Source organism: Pan paniscus, chromosome 1 (genome assembly GCF_029289425.2).
Source record: "Pan paniscus chromosome 1, NHGRI_mPanPan1-v2.0_pri, whole genome shotgun sequence".
Classification (NCBI taxonomy): Eukaryota; Metazoa; Chordata; class Mammalia; order Primates; family Hominidae; genus Pan; species Pan paniscus.
Window position 1 is genome coordinate 193000003 of NC_073249.2, and position 20112 is coordinate 193020114.

Consider the following 20112-nt stretch of genomic DNA (forward strand, 5'->3'; position numbering starts at 1 on the left):
GGCTCTGGCACCTTTTGTGTGCTATTTGGCAAAGTTCTGATGAACTGAGGGCTAGGCTGGACTTAGTGACAGGGTCAAAGCCAGATCTGATCCATCAGGCACCCACTTGAGTCAGGCCCCATCTCCCAGTGACCTCCAGGATTCAGCTTCCCCTGCCTGTAAGAGGTTGGCTTATGTAGGCTGGGCTTGGCTTGGCTAACTCCCTCTTCCCCCATGTGTCTCTTATCCTCCTGGGAGCAGCTATGTTGTCTCACAATGATGGCAGAGATGCAAGAGGCCAAGCCTAATCTGGCAAGTGCTTTTATGCCTTTGAACACATCAAGGCCTCCAAATTTCCCATGGCCAAAGCAAGTCACAAGGCCAAACCCAAAGTCAAGGAGTGGTGGAATGTACTCCACCTCTATAATGGAGGGAGCTAAAAAATCACATTGCAAATGGTGAGAATACAATGAGTAGCGACAATTTGGGCCCATATTCTGATCTACCATACCCTGTCAGGGCTGACTCAGAATTGAGGTAGAGAAAAAGCTGTAGAGAAGCAGAGGTGGGCTGCAAGGCTGCACACGTAGACGCTCATGAAAAGTTTGCTGAGGAGCAGGTTGAATTCAGTAGTTCTAGTGAAATCTCAGACATCTGTGAGAGGCCACCGGGGGAGTACCAGAGCCTCTCAGAGCCCACCCAGTAGGAGACCATATTTTTGGCCTCCCTCAGAGGGCCAGCCTTGATAGTAACTTTTCCTTCATGTCTGAGGTCCTATTGCACTTGACCACTACCCTTGGAATGTCCCAGCCCAGAAGTTCCTGGCTTTGACCCACCATGGAATGTTCCAAGGCACAAAAGGGGATCCTTCTAGAGGGACTCTTATCCCTGGTCACAGGCAACAACTCACATTGTTTTTCCTCTTACCTCCTCTCTAGTCAAGAAGCAAATTGAGTTGAAGTCTCGAGGTGTGAAGCTGATGCCCAGCAAAGACAACAGCCAGAAGACGTCTGTGTGTAAGTGTCCGCCCGCCAGCCCGCCTGCCGGGCCTCTTGCTTGAGGTCACACGTGCAGGCACTAAACCGTGGGGAAGCCAGATGATGCTGGAATGACTTTCCTTCAACCCTGCTTCCTCCATCCTGGGCTCTGCGCTTGGACACACTGACCCAGAGGCCAGAGAGCAGCCCTGGGGCCTGCCCTTTGCCTTCTCCTCCTCCTCATCCCAATTTCCTCCTTGTCCTCTTTCTCCCTCACTTCCCATTTGAACTGCAGTCCAGGGAGTCATTACTGCTACATTTCTCTCTTTATTTTCCTTTTGAATCACTTCCACCTGCTAAGACAGTCCTCCTTTGGCTCCTCTTTTAGGAGTCAGTAACCTTGGGCTGGGATCTTGGGGGCTGCAGGGCCCCAGTTCCAGCTCCCAAAGCCAGATTGGGAAAGGGAGGCAGGGGAATGCCTAGTAACCTCCTCCAAGGGCCCCTGGACCTGGCTGGGCAAAGAGAGGACTGGGGCAGTGTGGGGGTGGGTCCTGCCTCGGGTCGATGGGGAGGCACTGGGGGCTCTCTTCTTGGACATGGGGAGGATGACATCTTTCAGAACATGTTCCTGCTACCAGTGTTTGTAAGGTTAATAGGGGTCTAGTTCTGGGGAATGGTCTGGAATGTGGGTCCCAGAAACATCTGATCAGGGCCTGTGCTAAGGGGCTTTTGAGCTGAAGCCCAGGAAGGGCTGGGGAAGGTTCTGGGCACCTCCACAAGACTGGGCTTAAAAGCAGGGGAGGTTTTTCCAGAAACCTTCCACTTTCCTTCTGGGCCGAGTGGTAGGGAGCCTTCCTTGGTCCTCCAAATGACTGACCTGGTTTTCCTTCTCCTTCCCTCCCCTTGCCCTTCTCCTGCATCTCTGGTCCTCTCTCCCTCCACTTTTTCTCCTCTTGCCACTTTCTGCTCCATCGTTCTTCTCATCCTTCTGCTCCCGCCTCTTCTCTCCCTGCTTGTCTTCCTGTCCCTGACTTGCTCCTCCCACCCTCCTCATTCCTCCCCTTCCATCTCACCACCATGTGCTCACTTTCCTGGAGATGCTAGAAGTACTTATTGAGGAGAGAAGGACATAGAGTGGCACCGGTGGTTTCCGAGCTCTGTGCCGATGTGTGTGGCCAGGAGAACATCAGGGGAAGAGGCACTTTGGTCTCAGGCTCCAGCTGAACTGAGCCTGGGTTGGGGATTATCTGTGGTCTTTGAAGTTGTCTGAGTGGAGACAGTTGCCACAGGCTGTTGGGTACAGCCAGGAACTGGCATCTCCAGTCACCACCCTCAGGGACTGGATGGCAGAGGGCACCAGAAGAGCCTTCTTCTGTGCTTGACTGGGGGTTTAGGGGAAAGGACAGGGTGCTAGGAGAGCCCAGGGTCAGGCCAGGAATCTGCAGAGGGCTCAAGCCATGGCCCTGACCCTCACAGGCTTTTTCTTTCTGTAGCCACAGGAGACCCAATGAACTGAGGCAGGCACAGTTTAATTTCACAGTTTGCCCTGGAGCCAAGGGCAAACAAGGAAATGGCCCTGACTTGGGAGATCAAATATTTATCCCAATTGTGTCCTCAGGGAGCATGTTACCCCAGACACTAATGTTTCAGTTTTCACATCTGTAGAATGGGGATGCAAAATCCTACCCTGCCTTCCTCCCAAGAGTGTTGCCAGATCTAAGATGGGTCTTGTTGACCTAGGACTTCAGGAGGCCCATGGACTAGCCAAAAAAGTACATGTGAGGCTCTGGGTGCATTTTTCTGGAGACAGGATGCAGGGTTTTCATTAAACCGACTAAGAAGATGCCAAAAACTCCCTCAGGAAGATAAAGAGAAACCCTGTTCTAATGAAAGAATGCAAATGCTCTTTGCAAAATAAATATATATATCTCTATTGAGAAGATATTAGCCTCCATTCTAAGAGTTCCTCAGAAAGAATGGGTGTGTGACTCCAGCTGCCTCAGACCCAGGTAGCCACATGTCTGCAGGTGGCTGGCCTCCTGTGTTCTGCCCAAATTCCCTGTGGACAGCTGTCCTGAGGTTCACGGGGAGAGTGGACCCAACTCTCTACCTTGCCATCAGTTCTGACCACCCACCCACCTGTGACTCCCTGCGTTGGGTAGAAGGTGGTGCCTTCCTGAGCACATTGCGGCTTCTCCCTCGCCATAGTGGCCCTCCCAAAGTAGAGTAAGGATTACTCCCCATTCCTGTCCCTCAGTAGCCAACAGGAAAGCAATGCTGTAAACACAAGCAGCTGGTTTTGAGTAGGCAGAGAAGGCTGGAATTAAAAAAAAAAAAAAGAAAAAGAAAGGGAGAAACACTTCTTGCCTCCATAATTCAGACAGTAAACTGATCGCTGAGATTTAAGTTTGCTTGTTTCCTGGGGAAGCTTGAAGATCCTCGTGGGACCACCATCCCCTGCTCAGTCCTCCCTGGAAGGGGGCACTGGCTGGGTATGAGCCGCGTCACCGTTGGGTTTGTGACTTTCTGGATGGTGCCTGGGTTTCACCTGGGGCTGGCTGAGGAAAGGGGAGGTGGTAGGGTCTGCTCTGTCTGTCAGGGGCTTGTGGCTTGGCGGGTGGGCTTTGCCATGGTCTCGCCTCTTGAGTCCAGCCCCGTCCTGATGGGGCAGACTTCTGTTCGTTCTGCTTCCTGGGTGATGTCAATACTGAATGAGAGGGCAAGAGAAGGGGAAAGGGAACCACTATATGTTCTTCACGTGCTGCAAGGGGGCTGTGTGGTTCCCATGAAATGGTCAGCAGAGACTTTGGGATGGGTAAGACTCGTGGGTCACAGGGTTGACTAGACAGAATCTAAAGAAGGTGGGTGCTTAGCTGGGAAGTCTGCAGTAGGGACGGATCGCTGTGAAGCTCTAGGGGGACCTGGCTTACCACAGATAAGGCAGCAAATACAGCTCAGGCTTCCTCCTCCTTCCCACCTTCTGGGTGCCTTAGAGGACCCCCTAGTTATCTCCGTTCCATTACTTGCAAAAAACTGAGGCTTCCAGGAAGGAGGAGCTTCCTCTGCTTCGGGAATGGCACTTCCATCTTACTTTCCCAGCCTGAGGCGTCTGGACTGGTGGGAACGGCTCAGGATGTGAAAGCTTTGGAGGTAGAAGCTTGGCAAGGAAGGGGATGGGAGTAAGAGACAAGTAGGGGTAGGGGTAACTGGCTTGAACGTGCACTGCACACAACCAAGAGGATACCTGTGTCTGGCTTGAGCACACAGTCTGTCCAAATCCTCAGGTTCCATGGCCAGCCATAGCCTGGGCTACCTGGAGGTTTAAACACGGTCTACTTCAGGCCTCTAACTGTAGACTCCCTCAGTGAGTCTAAAACGAGCTCCCCACCTTCCTTACTTCTATGAAACCACCTGCATCCTCACAGGTACCCAGGCCCTGGAAATCCTGGAAATGCCCTGCTCCTTCTCCTCATGCCCTAGGTCCCCTGTGAGTCCCAGGGATTCTTTCTTTGCCACATCCATTCCTGCTGTCTCATGTCTAGCCTCACTCCAGGCTCTTGTTGTCCTCAGCCTGAATAATCACAAAATTTCCTAACTCATCTCTAGGTAACTGGCCCACCCTTGAGCCAGCGGGTCTCACCACGCCTTCTCCCCACCAGAACTCTCCAGTGGCTCCCCATCATTTTCAGGATCAGATTCGAACCCCGTAAAAGTCTGATCTCTGAAACCTCACCATCCACTCTTCCTTGTCACTCTTCACCTTCCCTCCTACTCTGGTCACACTGCATAACACGCATTCTCTTTCCAGGTTTCCACCTCACTCCTCGTGCCTGTCTATCTTTGTCATCTCTGTTGCCGTGTGTCTAAATCCTATTAGCTCAGAAGGTCCATGTTCGATGCCACCTCTTCCAGGCAGCCTCACATGCGGGTGCATCCTTCATCCCTCCCCACTGTGGTCCCACAGTCCGCTTCCATGGTTTATGTCCTCATTCAACTGGAAACTCCTTGAGGACAGTGGTCTTATCTGACTACCTTTCGCATTTCCATGGTATCCAAATAAAGCCTTGTACACAGTAGGTGCTCAATGAATGCTTGTTGTGTACCTATGTGAGCAAGTGGGTGAGTGAGTAATGGAGTGCTTTGTTCACCTTATGGGACATTGAATGGGATGGGAGGGACATGTGCAAAGTTGGAAAATGCCGAATGCTGTCCAGATGCCCTGGAACCCTTGTCTAGAGGTTGCTGTTGGGGTCATGGGATTGGTGAGGCTTTGAGTGGAACTCCTCCGACCAGGCTGTGTGCCTGGCTCCAGCTCCTGGTCATCCTCAAAGCCAGGAATCCAGCCTCCTCAGTACCAGCATCCCAACGAAAAGGAACAGGCAGGGGCCAAAGGGTTGCCTACCCTCCCTACTGTGTGTGTATCCGCTGCCCCCTGACCAAGCTTCTCCTCTAGCCAAGACAACTGTGCATATGGTTTTTGTAAATAGGACTCTGGCGCTGGCAAGTGTCACAGCATTGCACCACCTACCAGAACCATCACAGGTGCCATCTCTGCCCGGTGCCCTTGATGGGTGGCACTGGGTAGGGGATGCTCTGGTGACTGCTTACTCTGGCTCGAGAAGTATCTGATGGGAAGAGGTTTCTCAGAAGAAATGTCTGTGTTTGAGCTAAAGTCCCAGCTTTGAACTTTGACTGCAGCTTTCTCTTACATTCTTTACCGTTTCTGATCATGCACCCACCTTTTATTTAACTTTCTTTGAGTCATTTCTCCATCTGGGGCTGAGGTGGGGGGCTCATTTCATCTAGAGTCTCCACCCCAGATCTGAAGCATAGGCGTGGTGGGGGGAGGTCACCAGGGGCTGTGGATGGTCCACCTCTGGCTGCTGGTGTGGGACGAGGGAAGCAGGTGGTGGTTGGCATGGAGGGCCTGTCTCTGAGCCCACACACTCGTGATGACTTTGCTCACAAAGGAATTTGTCAAAAGCAGCCTCCTATCTTGCACATCCAAGAAACCCCAGGCCAGTAGACTCCGGCCACCCCACACAGCCCCAACAAAGCAGGGCCTCATTCTGTCTCTGCCTCCACCTCCCACCCTGAGACATTGCCCCAGCTGGTGCCTCCCTGTGACTGTCCATCTCTGTGTGTGCTGTTTTTTGGTTTTCTTTTTTTTTTTTTTGCCTTGTAGTAACTCAGGTTGGTGTGTCCCAAGGACATAATATGTGTCCAGACCCTGGCATACCCGAAAGGGGCAAAAGACTAGGCTCGGATTTCAGGTAAGATCTATTTGGGAATTTTCTGATTGCAAGAAGGGTGGGGTGGCCTGGCTGGGAGGAAGACAGGGGCTGGCCTTCCTGCAGGTGGAAATGGAGAGGATGGCATGGATATAGGAACAGACACTTCCTGGAGAAGAGCTATGGCTTTGACATTCTCTCCTGGTTCAGTCCTTGGCATAGTGCCCATGCTTTAGTGGGGGGAGAGAACTGTAGACTGCCAATGTTATCTGGAAAACCTATGTACCCAGGGTACAAAGGGCTGCCATCTCAGTAATGACACGCCAGAAGGCAACTTGCGCCTGCAATAATCTAAGAGACCATTTTCCTTAAAGTTTATGGGTATCATCCACCCACGCTTAGCTGCCCTAACTGGTGCTTATCTCAGAGGATCGCTGTTTTGCTCACAAAGTCACCTTTTAACTCAATCCTAAAACCATTAAACAGTCCGAAAAAAGAAGATGAAGAGCAGATGTTCCTTCCAATGGAGATTTTTAGTGATAAAACAGTGGAGCAGAGATTAAGGGCCAGAAGGAAAAATAACATGTGCGGCTTCTTTGTGAACCAGGAAGGACTTGGGGCGGGGCTTGGCAGGCCCAGGGATGGAGCTCACAGACACACTTTGTCTCCCAGGTTAGGATCCAGCGTCCAGTTCACCTGCAACGAGGGCTATGACCTGCAAGGGTCCAAGCGGATCACCTGTATGAAAGTGAGCGACATGTTTGCAGCCTGGAGCGACCACAGGCCAGTCTGCCGAGGTGAGGGTGCCCTGGGGAAGGGAGGCTGGCCAGAGAGTTGGGCTGAGCCTGGAGGCTGAAGCCCAGCTCCCAGCACCTGAGGCCCAGGCTCTCAAGCAGACTGGCTCCCCTCCCCCGCCACTCCCTGCACTTATTTACCAATAAGCATACTTATCCAGCCCTTTCTCTGTATCAAGGCCTGCGCTAGGATCAGGAGATACAGAGATGGGGAAAATAAGCATTATGGTGCTTGCCCTGCATGGACCTTACACTGTAATGGGTGAGGCACGTAAGAAACAGCTTGCTACCTCATTGAACGGATACTGAACCACACCTAGATAGGAAAGGAAATCACCTTTTGTACAGTCACCTTGAATCCCTCTGTTACAACACACATGCATCTTGAACCCTGTTTCTTTCCCCATATTGCAACAGACAGACTTGTCACTTCTGCAAGAGTGTTTTTACCTATGTAGTGATGACATGCTTCTAACCCCCTATCTGGGTGTTTTGTTCCCCAGGGCCCTGCCACCACATCCCCAGGTATCACATGAGCCAAGCCTGGGCTGGCCTAGCCCCTACCCCCCAGATAATCTTAAAATAACAGAGCCAAGTGTATTCCTGCTTTGGGGCAGGGCTACAGCTGCTCCTGTGGTAGAGAAGCCCCTGACCTCATCCCCCAGGGAACTAGCAGAGACAGCCCCTGTGCACTAGGCTGTTAGGTGGTCTTTAAAAGCCAACAGGTGCTCTTTTGAGTGCCCCTTTAGAAGAGAAGATATGTTGCCCACTACAAAGTTACATGCTGGATCCTTCTGATCTAAGAAAGAGATTCTTTGCCTCTCTTTGGCATATGCATCAAGATAAAATTCATGCAGAGTAAGAGGATCCAGGAAAAATAATATCTCATTATTATACTGAGAAAGGGGCACAGTTGGAGCTGAAACCCATATCCTGTTTTTTAACTGAGTCCATAAGTAATCTAGAAGAGTGTCACTATAACATCTTTCAAATAAGCCTTACATCCTCATTCAACTTTGAGGTGGCCATGTTCTACAGTTTATAATGTTCTTTGCATTTTCACTGATTTTAGCTATATTATCTCAAGGATTCTACATAGCTACTATGTTTTTTAAAAATCAAACAACAAAAAAGAATTCTTGTCATAACTCTCAGCAATTGGGCAAATCACCCATTTTCCCTAAGCCTTTCTTACCTCTAAATGTTGCTAATAGTATGTATCCTACCCTTCTTCTGTTTAATGTGGAGATTGAATGGAGTTGTGAATGTGTAAGCACTTTATGAATTGAAAAGTGCTAGAAGAAAAAAAAATATCCTCGTGCCAGTAGAACATGAGCTCTATAGGGCAAGGACTTCTGTTTTGTTCACTGCCTAAGATGGGGCGTGGCATGTAGCAGGTACTCAGTAACAGGTGTTGAATGGATGACGGAATGAATGACTCATTGAATAGCATACCACTCCAATGCCAGGGAGCCCAGACACCAGCTGTGCAGAGAGGCATAGAATTATCAAGTCTGGGGACCAAGGGACCCTGCCCATCTGTCGTTTCAGAATTCCTTTTGAGAAGCCAGGATGACAATGCCTTTTGCAGTGGTGGGATCTGGTCTCTCCTCAAGACCTTTTCACTAGAGGAAGGTTGTTCTCTTAGTTCTCAAGAGATGATGATTGTTTACATGAACATGCCAAGGGTGGAGAAGGGCTGGTTTTGACCTGAAGGAAGTTTGTAGCTGAAAAAGTGTGTTCATCCTTTTCTCCAGTGATTTGGACCCACTGAAGTCTGAGTTCTCTGCTGCATTGTAACTAAGCATTGGGCTGGGCTTTTTCACGTGGTCATCTCATTCCATCACCTGCTACTGTAAAACAACAGGAAATCATGGTACAAATCCAACCATCATCATTTTTAGCTGGGGCCCTTGGGCCAGTTTCTTCACCTCTCTGAATCTCTTTTTTCCTGCCAAAAAGTGGTGATAATAGAACATTACTTCATGGGGTTACTTTGAGGACTAGATGAGGCAGTCCTTGTTAGAAGTGATGCCAGTACGTCTGTGAGACTTACGTGCACACGTGTTCAGCTTAACCTGCTGGGCGCTGTCCGCATAAGCTTCCTCAAGCCCTGGAGCAAACCTCAGCCTCTAGTTGCTGCAGGTTCTTTTAGAAGCTGTCTTGTCTAATCCTATTGCAATCATACAGTTTGGGAGTCACATGGACTTTGATCTAGATCACAACTCTGACACCTTTTAGCTTGCTGGCCCTGGGCGGGTTCCTTCATCTTTTTTAGTCACAGGCCCTCATTTGTGAACAAGGAAAACAAAATCTTCCCCGCCTACTGATTATGAAATTTAAACAAGGCATTTTCTAGAAAGTGACCAGCCCTGACGGTGGTGGAGGGTACATTCTCAACACAGGTTAATGTTCCTGCCTTCTTCTCTCTTTTTTTTCCCCTCCTATAGGCCATTGTGAAGGAGAGAGATTGCTAAGTCTCTTGGGTTTGAACTTGGATGATCTGTCCTGGGCTTCCCTGAAGGCCCAGAGCTGAGATAGATTTTAGAGTAAAGAGTCTCTTTATTTTGGCAGTTGTAAGGTTTTTATTTTAAAATCTTTTGTTTTCAATTAATTGCAATTACTATTCTGTGATTTTTAGGAGAGTTTAGGTGAACCCCACCTTAAGAATGAAAACGAACAAAATTATTTCCATTCCAAGAAGTTCCACTAACAAGCAGGTTACCAAAAGATCACATTCTAAAAAGGATTTTACCATAATAATGGTATTATTTTTTCTTTAATGCAGTTAAAATATGATTTGATTAGAAATACTCATTTTCCCACACAATTAATTCTACTAAAACACGGGGCCTGGCAAATAATAGGTTCTCAGCTAATGTTTGAGGACCACCTGAATGAATCAGTGATTGAAATGAATGAACAATATGGGACTGTGCCCTCATTTTGAGATATGAAATTAGGCATTCACAGGCCTTTCTTTTCTTTCCCTCCCATCAGAAGACATAAGATTCTAATTTGACTCCTAGAAAATTTTCATCACACAAAGGAGATTGAGGGCAATGTGAAACACTGTTAAACTAATTCTGTTCAGCCCCAGATACAGGCAGCGTCCATAGATATAGAGCTTTTCAGACTTATTTTACATATGGAGCCCAATATTTAAAAATAATTTTTTGCAGAACCCTAATAAATAAAACAGATACAAATGGAGCATCTCTGATTAAAGTTGGGTCAGGGGATTTCTAGTCTCCCCTCCATCACCATTTTCAGTAGCCTTTGAGTCCTGGTACTCCTGGGGCTCCAGGGAACACTGTAAACCACTGGTATAGTGAGAGGACCAAATTAACAACCAGCTCTGATTTCTTGTGATCACAAATTGGTGTTGATAGAGTTTAGGGACTGAGTACCAGGCCCAGATGAAACTCTTACAGTTACTGATTCACAAAGTAAATAATTAACAGAAACTTATATATATTATTTTTCCTTTGTGGCTAAACTCATATATATGTATATGCCTTTGGGTGGCTAGAATACCAAGCTTGGGACTTAGAGACCTAAGTTAAAGTTCTGACTTTGTTATTAACCATGTGGCACAGGGAAAATCACTGAAACACTATGGATCTTTTTCCTCATCTGTAAAAGGGCAGTAAAACAGGAGAAATATGGCACAAACCAGGGTGAATTAAATGCCATGATAATTACAGGTGGCTGTCTTCTTGGTGGATTTCATTAGATCAGCTTTCTGGTTTTACTCCTTAAACATAATTGTTATCCAGAGTTCTATTTTCAAATCTCTTCTCTTCTTTCCTCTCTTCTCCTCTCCACTTATTTTCCCTGGATGACACATACTGATTGTACTAGAGTACATGCCTCATTGCTCCAGCCCTGAGAATGTCCCTCAGTCCCTTACCTATATGTGTGCTAATGATAAAGCTCTTATTTATTAAATTATGTATACTTGTATATAGCGTTGCACTAGGCATTTTTCGTAATTTCTTTATGAGTAAAGTGGCAATAACCATATTTTATGTTTAGCTGAAGCTTAGAGTGGGCAGCCAACTTGCCCAAGGGCACAAAGCTACATCTGTTGAGTTGAATTTCAAACCCTGACTCCAAAGGCTGAATCCTACTTCTACTTGAAAATTGTACCTGGACATCCTTCGGAGTCAATAGATTGGATGGAACCATGCAGAACAACTCCCCCTCCACTCCCCACTTTTTTTGGGTAACTTTTTATTTTGATATGATTTTAAACTTGCAGAAAAGTTGCAATTAATGTGCAAAAAGCTCCCATGTACCCTTTCCTAGATTTAAACAACTGCTTTTAAAAAGTTAGTGGAGAAGAAGAAAGCTAAGAAGAAATTTGGTCAGAAACGTAGGAGAAAAGCCAAAAAGCGTCACTGAAGCCAAAGAATATGAGTTTCACAAAGACAGAAAGATCAGTAGTGTCAGATACTCTAGAGAGGTCAAGTATAATCACAACTGAAAAGTAAACATTGGGGTTAGTGACTCAACCAAGTGTTGAATATTTGAACTTGTTTCTGCAAGGAATTGGTGAAGGAAGACATGGGAAATGATAGACTTGGGCTGAAGTTTCTATTGTGATGGCAAACCATGAATCTGTTGTGATACCACAGTTCTCCTGGTAGCCCCCCAGCCCCCAGGATTAGAGATGGAAAAGGTGAGTGGTAGAATTGATGGAAAGCAGGCATTTCACCAAGCAGATATGAGAGCGATGAGGAAGATGTAGGTATTGGTGAGTGGTCTTGAGGTCCAGACTGGATAGTGAGGGAAGAGGGGTCAGGCGAGGATCAACAGATGGGATGAAATGTGGGAGCCAGAAGGCTAGAGGGGCCTATGATGTAGGACAATGGTGCATTGAGACCAAAGTCATTCTGCTGGGAACACAGGCAGTGGGGGAAGGAATAGAATGACTGGGTTTAAAATCTGTGAGTTGGACTTTCCTGGCTCCCAGGATAGCAAGGCCCTGGGTGTGGCTATAAACATGGTTGATCATGAGTTGGAGGAAGAGCAGGGTGTCATATTTCATAAGAGGGCAATGCCCTCCAAAACAAGGGGCATCTCTCCATTGAAACAGGAGGGAAAAAGGAATTGAGTACACGTGCAGATAGGATTGCATTCTTAGAGAGTAGGACAAAGGACCCGCCTGCTATATGGCTTCTGTTCCCTCCAAAGAGAAAGCCAAAGTCATCGGCGAAGAGTAAGGGGAGATAAGAGGAAGAGGAAGATGTTCAAGGGACATCTAGAACATGTGAAAAAGTCTTTGAGCAGAATGAGAGAGTGAGCTAATAGAGATAAATGGTAGGGTCACTGGGCAATAGCTAGGATTTTTTTGAGATGAGTAATCAGGAGTTTATAATAGACATTCATCTTCCTACTAGTGATTTTTTTCACAGCAAAGCTCAACTGTATGGTGGCAGGTATGGAGAAGGCAGGTAGAGGGATTCATTCCAAACTGATGTCTTCTAGGCAACTGATGAAAGGAGGAAGAAGAAAGGGACTTGGAACAAGCAAGAAAATGAGCCTAATGGTGGCCCATGGGATCAAAGTCGCATAAGGACAGAAGACAAGACCGAAGGAGCTGATGGGTAGAGAGGAGATATTGCTGTCAACAGAGTGGAGGTCTCAGTAGGGAAAGATGAACTCTACTGGAGGTTCAGAGGTTCAGAAAACAACTGTGAAAGAAATACTTGAGGGTGGGAGCAAGATCTTGACTACAGAGGGCTGCATAGGAGACAGTGGCATAGGTGGGGAAGATGGGCTTCAGTCAGGGCAGTAGTGGGAGTAGGAGGTTCCGAAAGATGTTGCAGCTACAAGTAGGATTTGTTTTCCTTAGAACTGGTAGTGGGAGGTGGTTCCAGAGGACTGTGGAAAGGGTTGGGAGGGAGGCCAATAGGAGAAGCAAGGGAAGGCAGCATGGAACAGGATGGGAATCAGATTTGGAGAGAAGATATGAGACCAGAGGCACTTGCACCCGGAGCAGTTCTCTTCTTTGGCACCAAGTTGTTTCAGTGTCAGAACTGGCTGTGGGTCCAGGTGGTAGCTCCCTATGGTCCCCTGGGATACTGTTCCCATTATATGATAATGTCCAGAGGAAAAATGGGAGTAGCTGCAGAGCTCAGGCATGGAAGATCTCAGAGAAGTCTCTCCTGAAAGCGATCCAGAAGAGCATTTCAGGGAAAAAGGCAAATAGAGAAACAAAATGATTTGTTCATTCATTTAGTGAGATATTGAGCACCTACCATTCTGCCAGCCCATCTGGGTCACTGTGATGAACTTTCTATCTGTTGATGGGATCCCATGGAGCTGGCTGCTCAGGGTGATGTCTGTCTGTCTGTCCACAGAACCCCTGACTTTGCCCAGATAGCAGAGGAAAAAAGTAGCTAGTGCTTCATTTTGAACCTAGTTTAAGGTGCTCTATGCTATCTGCAGACTGTAATATTTTAATTAAACCCCTCTAAGCCCTTAAAGTGGTAACTGCCTTTTTGGCCTGTTCTCTCTCATTACCTTCAGCATGTTTCAACAGACTGCAAATATACCATCTAATTCTTGGAAACAAGTACAAGATAAATTGATTCTGAAGCTGAGGGCTTTTGGCAGCAAAATCTGACTTTCCGGAAGAGGTGTAAGATGGTGCTGGTGGAGCTTTGTAAGGATTCTCTGCAGGGCTAGAGTTCTGAGTCCACAGGTCCTCTTTGCAAAGGTGGGACGGAATCAGGGCTTTGATTGTCTTATTCTAATTTGTTTAGTAATGTTGCCAGTCTCAAGTGTACTTGTTGGGGAAAAAAAACCTATGTCCAGAAACTTCAGGAAAGGCAGAAAAAGGATCTTTAGCCTTGAGAGAAATCCTGGGCATAGAGAAACAGAATAGACATGGCATTGGGAGTCTGATTATCTCTTATCCCAAAGGTTGAATATTGACCACATCCCAGGCCCTGGGCTGAACCTTCACATCCATCATCTCATATAATTTCATCCTCACCATATCTCAATGAGGTGGTATCATTTGTCCCATTTTACAGATGAAGAAACAAAATCAGAGAGATTTTCTAACTCATCCAGACTTAAGCGACCAGCAAATGGATTTAGATCCAGAAGGCTAAGTTCATAAATTTTAAAGCCTGACCTCGCTTTAACCATGCCACATTGCCATAGGGCCCAGTTGTATCAAGTGCAATCTAGGAATCTAAGTGTTTCTCAGCACAGAATGAAAGGAGCAATCAGATATACATGGGGGAATGGAGTGGGGGTTCCCCCAGGACTTGTTCAAACTTGATTGAACAGATTCTTGAGCTCAGGATGAGGGAGGAGGAGATCCTTCCAGTGCAGGACTACAGTGAGAAGAAATCTCCTCCCAGGAGGTGATGAGCTAACAAAAAGGAGGTAACAGACCTGTCCCAAAAGCCCCTTGCAAATAACCCTCTGACAACACCTGCTCTGCTTGATGGTGAATGTTTTCCCACCTGCTCCCTCCACTTGCTGTGGCCCTTCAGAGAGGAGGGGCTACATCAGACACTTTTTTCTCCCCACACTTTTCCTGGCCCATAGTAGGCACTCAATAAATGTTGGAATGAATGAGCTGAGCGCAGGAATGAGTGCATGAAATGAGAAGAGATTCATTATGTCTAGGAGCTGCAGAACCTGCTTCCCAGACCCTCCTAGGAAGGGTGTCCTGGGAAAGGTTTATCATGGCCTGTTCCACACATGGCAAGGAGCTCTAGGATATTTGGCCCCATCAGAGGAAACTAGGTTTGACACCACTTTCATTTTATATAGTTAAGCTTGTTGAGTTTGCTCACTATTTCTTTACTGTTAGGCACTTTGCCTACAATTAGGATAAATTGCCATGTGGGCAGCATGAGAACAGGCTCTTAGAACCTTTTATTAAAATAGCTGAACACTAACGTTAAAGAATGAAGTGGCTAGAACTAAGCACGCATTTTTAAAGAAAGCAAATACCTAGGTACAATGTAGTACCTTAACTGTTATAAATCACTACTTAATCTAATTAGTTTAGAAGCTATTTTAAAGAGCTTAATTAGATTAAGCTGTGATTGATAACACTTTATATCTACTTGAGTAGAGCACTTCTAATTCACCTTGAATCTTTATGCTTCCAGTCAAAAGCCGGTTTCAGGGATAAGCTGAGTGTGGAGACGGATTTGGGAAGCAGTGAAATCACTCTGGGTGCCTGGCACTGAGCTGAGTCAGGGGCCTTGGCAGAGCTCTTGGGCATAGACATTCTGAGACCTAATGGAGTGGCCTTGACAAGGATATCCTGAAATTCCTCTTCAGGAGGACCGAGGGGGTCACGGAGGAAGGAACTGAGGGGCAGGCAGAACCTGGAATGAGGTCAGACTCCTAGTTAAGCAGCATTAGGTCCACAGCAGCACTCAGCTGGTTTGGAGAATTGGAGTGCAAATTGGGAAACAGGTCAGCAGAGTAAGGCGTGGGCTGCTTAGGTGTCCATAGGTGCCTGCAATCCACCTAGCTTTATGTCAACCTGACAGGTTCTAGCCTACACCCTCTTGACAAAGAGGAATTGCATGATCATAGTGGAGTTGGGGTGTGGGGGTAAGTGGGGCATGCAGAGGGGTCACTTAGCCTGCCTTAGAAGTTCATCATTGCCTACAGAACAGCAGTCACAGTGCTCCAGGCACTGCGGCTTCCCTTCAAGCCTCCCAAGAACTGTAGAGGAAGGACCCAGGAAGCAGAAGGTTATGTCCAGGGTGGGAACTGTACAGATGCGGTGTCTTCTGGGTGGGGAGTGGGAGGCAAGAAGGGGAACTGGACCTAGTCTTAATTCAAAGGCTTGTCTTTCATCTCCTCTGCAGCCCGCATGTGTGATGCCCACCTTCGAGGCCCCTCGGGCATCATCACCTCCCCCAATTTCCCCATTCAGTATGACAACAATGCACACTGTGTGTGGATCATCACAGCACTCAACCCCGCCAAGGTAAGCCTCTTGGGGAGCGGGGTGGTGTTCTGTGGGCAGGGCTAGGTTGGGGACAGTTGGCCTACAAGGTTTTTCAAACCCAGAACTTACTGATGGTAGATTCTCTGCAGACAGTTCTTTTACTTTTTTTTTTATTAATATCGAGTGAATAAAAAGCAGATTATAAAATATAAGCAAAATATAAAGAACACCAATACAACAAACACCTGTGCAGCCATCGTTCAGCTTAAGGGGAAAAGAAAATCATTACCTTAGTGATGCAGGTTCCTCACCAATCCTGTTTCATTCCCTACACCCTCAGAGGTAACCATTACCTCAATTGTGTGTTTATTATTCCTTTGCTTTTCTTTATACTTAGCACTTAAGTGTGTATCCCTAAAAATACATTGCTTAGTATGCTAACATTTGAACTTCATATAAATGTAATCATGTATGTATTCTTAATCAAACTCACTCAAAATTGTGTTCCTAAGATTTATCTAAGTTATTGTATGTAGTTTGTACTTCTACATACATTTTTTCATGTTTATTTCCTGTTTAGTTTTTTTTTTCCTGTGCCCTTTGTTCTCTCTTATAAATTTTACTAGTATGTTGCCAAGATCCACAAAATAACCTGTTGGAATCTGTATTTTAATTTTATCAAAACTACAGATTAATTGGAGAAGAACTGATATCTTTTTGATACTGAGTCTTCCAGTTCATGAGTATGGTATATCTCTCTATTTGTTTAGGGTTTCTTTAATGGCTTGCAATAAACTTGTATAATTTTTTCCATTACAGATCTTATGTATTTCTTAATATATTTATTCCTAAATATATTTATTGTTGCTATTATAAATCAAATCTTTTAAAATTGCACATTCTACTTGTTTCTTGCTGGTGTTTAGAAATGCAATTGATTTTGTACTTTGATTTTTATATTAGCAACTATCTTGTAAAAATGTATCTGAATTCTTTGGGCTTTTCTACATGGATAGTCATCATCTGCAAAAAAATGATGGGTTTGTTTCTACTTTCCATTTCTTATACCTTTTCTTTTTTATTTTCTTGCCTCAGAGTTCTGGTTGGAACCTCCCAGTATAACATCAAATCATTATTATGATGGTGACCCCTATGGTCACTGTTTGATATTTAATAGAATGTTTTTATTTCTTCACCATCAAACATCATCAAGTATGATGTTTGCTGAAGCTTATTTTTCATTTGTAGATACTCCTTTTATAATAGAATTAGGGAATTTACTTCCTAATCGTAGTTTGCTAAGAGCTTTTATCAAGAATGGTTATTGAATTTTATGAAGCATCTTCCTATATCTATTGATACAATCATATAATTTTTCTCCTTTATTCTCTTAGTATAGCAAATATTGCCTTTTCTCATGTCAAACCAACCTTGCATTCTTAAGATTAACATAACTTGGTCATTTAGTATTGTCATTTTTATACATGCCTATATTTCATTTTGTTTAGTAATTTGTTTCTATTTTGTTAGTGAGCTTGGCCTGTTATTTGTTTTTTCATATTGCCTTTGCCAATTTTTGTGTCATTATATTGCTAGCCTCAGAAAATGATTTGAAGAGTATTTCCTCTCTTTCTATCCTTCGGGGTTATTAGTGGAAGATTGGCATAACTTTTGCCTTGAAAGTTTGGTAGAATTTTTCGGCAAAACTATCGTGGTCTGGTGTCTCCTTTGTTTGAAGATTTTAGACTATAGACTTAATACATGTAATGGCTAGAGAATTATTTTGGTCATCTGTTTTTTTTTTCTTGACTCCATTTTAGTAAATATTAAAATTTATTGGATATAAAGTTATACATACTATCTCTTATTATAGTTATGATACCTGCCATTGTTGTGTTTCAATTCCCTTTTTCATTTCTAATATGTATCATTTTTTAATTGGTATTGGCAGTGGTTTAACGTTTGTTAGTCTTTCCAGAAAATGAATTTTTGTTTTCTTACTATTCCTTTTAACATATTTATTTGCTAATTTATCAGTTTCTGCTCTCATCTTTATTACTTTCTTCCTTCTAATGCACTTGAGTTTATTCTGTTGTTCTTTTTCTAGCATCTTAATTTTGAGGCTTTGTTCATTATTTTTCAATCTGATTTAAGCATCAAAGGCTACAAATTTCCCTCTGAGGACTACTTTGGCTACATTCCTACAGATTTTTACAGTTATTTATTTTCTGTTATAGTTTAGTTCTGAATATTTTTTAATTTACATTATTGTTTCATCTTTTAAGCATGAACTATTTAGAAGTATTTTTTAATTTTCAAAGGATTTTTCTAACTGTCTCTTTCCTACTGTTTCTAAATCTTGTGGTCAGGGAACATTGATCTGTATTTGAATCATTTGAAATTTGTGCTTTTAGGACCAGAAATGGTCATTTTTCACATAGATTCTGTGTAGGCTTGAAAAAAAACCCTGCATTTTGCAGTTTTTGTTTTCTAATATGTCCATTACATCAAGTTTGTTAATTGTGTTTGTCTCTTTTATATCTTCATTGATTTTTCTTGTCTTCTTCATCAATCAACGGCAGAGGGAGGAATATTAAAATCTTCCATTATGATGGTGGATTTGCCTATTATTCTTTAAAGTTCTGTCAATTTTTGCTTCATGTATTTTGAGACTGTGTTATTAGAGCATCAAAGTTGAAACTCAGAATTATATATCTTCCTGGTAAATTGAACTGTTTCAAAAATAATTATGTAGTAACTCTCTTTATCTGTAGTAATGTTTTTAACCTTAAAGGCTTCTTCCCTCCATCCATTGCATCAGTTTTCTCTTGGTCTTTGTCTAATAAATATTTTCTATTCTCTTACTGTTAACTTTTCGACTTCCTTGTGCTTTATATGTGTTTTGTGTATAGCTGGATTTTCAAAAATCCCCTCTGACCATTTGTCTTTTAACTAAAGAATTTAGACCTTGTGAATTATACAATCATTTCTATTCTTTGAAATTTGTCCTAAAATACTCTAGAAATAGCAATATGCCTACTTAATAAAGCCTAGCATTAAACAATAATTTTGTGTTCTTCCTGAGAAGCCAAGGATCTTAGGACACTATGACTTTAATCATTCCTTCCAATTCATACTCTATGGTGTGTGTATATTATGTTACCTTAATTTTTTCTCAAGTTATTATTGTTATTGTTTAATAAAGCCACTGTCCACTTAGATTTACTCATATATTGACCACTTATTTGTTTACCACTCCTTCTTGTATATCAGTCCTTCTCTTTGGAATATCTTTCAGTGCAAATACATGCTTTAAAATTTATTTTCTTGTTGATGATAAACGCTATTAGTTCTTGTTTGTCTTTTTAAAAAATAATTTCAATTTTTATTTTAGATTCAGGGGGTACATGTGCAGGTTTGTTACATGGGTATATTGCATGATGCTGAGGTTGGGGTATGGATCCTGTCACCCAGTCTGTAAGCATAGAACTTAATGTGTAATTTTTTCTTGGTCTTAAAATGTCTGCTTACCCTTGTTCTTGAAAGAACGGTAGTATTCACTGGACATTTGATTATCAGTTGATAGTTCCATTCTCTCTGCACATGGAAATATTGTTCTGGTGTCTTCTGGGTTTCACTGTTGCTGTCAGTTTATTGTCATTGCTTTGTATAGCATCCTTCTGGCTGCTCTTACTGTCTTTTCTTGTTCTTTAATGTTATGTAGTTTCATCCTTATGTGTCTAGGTGTGAATATTTTTTGTATTCATCCTGTTTAATTAAGTTTCTTGAATCTATGGATTGTATCTTTCATCAGCTTGGGAAAATGTTTACCCATTATCTTTTCAAATGCTTCTTTTTTCTTCTTCTAGAAGCCTGACAAGATATGTTCATCTTTCTCACTCCATCATCAGTATTTCTTAACCTCTCTCATACTTTCTCTCTTTCATTCTGTTCATTAATTCTCTGTTCAGCTGTGTCCAGCCTCTGTTAAATCCATTCACTGAAGTTTTATTTTAATTTCAAATATAGTTTGCACTTTATGAAGCCCTATTTGATTCTTTTTCAAACGTTCTTAGTCATATTGTCATATTTTATAAACTCTTGCTCCATACTCTTATGTTTAGATCATTCTTGAATTCTTTCAATAATTAAACATACTTATTTTATATTTTGTGTCTGTTAGTGTCAAT

The 20112-nt window shown here is 43.9% G+C and overlaps 1 protein-coding gene across 5 annotated transcripts in view; it reads left to right on the forward strand.

Annotated features, from left to right (window-relative positions):
- Window positions 1-20112, forward strand: part of CSMD2 (CUB and Sushi multiple domains 2) — a 643453-nt gene that overhangs the window by 330899 nt on the left and 292442 nt on the right. For all 5 annotated transcript variants that reach the window (XM_034960731.3, XM_055095664.2, XM_034960735.3 and 2 more), the window contains exons 7-10: window positions 918-995; window positions 6142-6229; window positions 6860-6984; window positions 15840-15961. In XM_034960731.3, the coding sequence (XP_034816622.3) occupies window positions 918-995; window positions 6142-6229; window positions 6860-6984; window positions 15840-15961 (413 nt within the window). The remainder of the gene's footprint in view (window positions 1-917; window positions 996-6141; window positions 6230-6859; window positions 6985-15839; window positions 15962-20112) is intronic.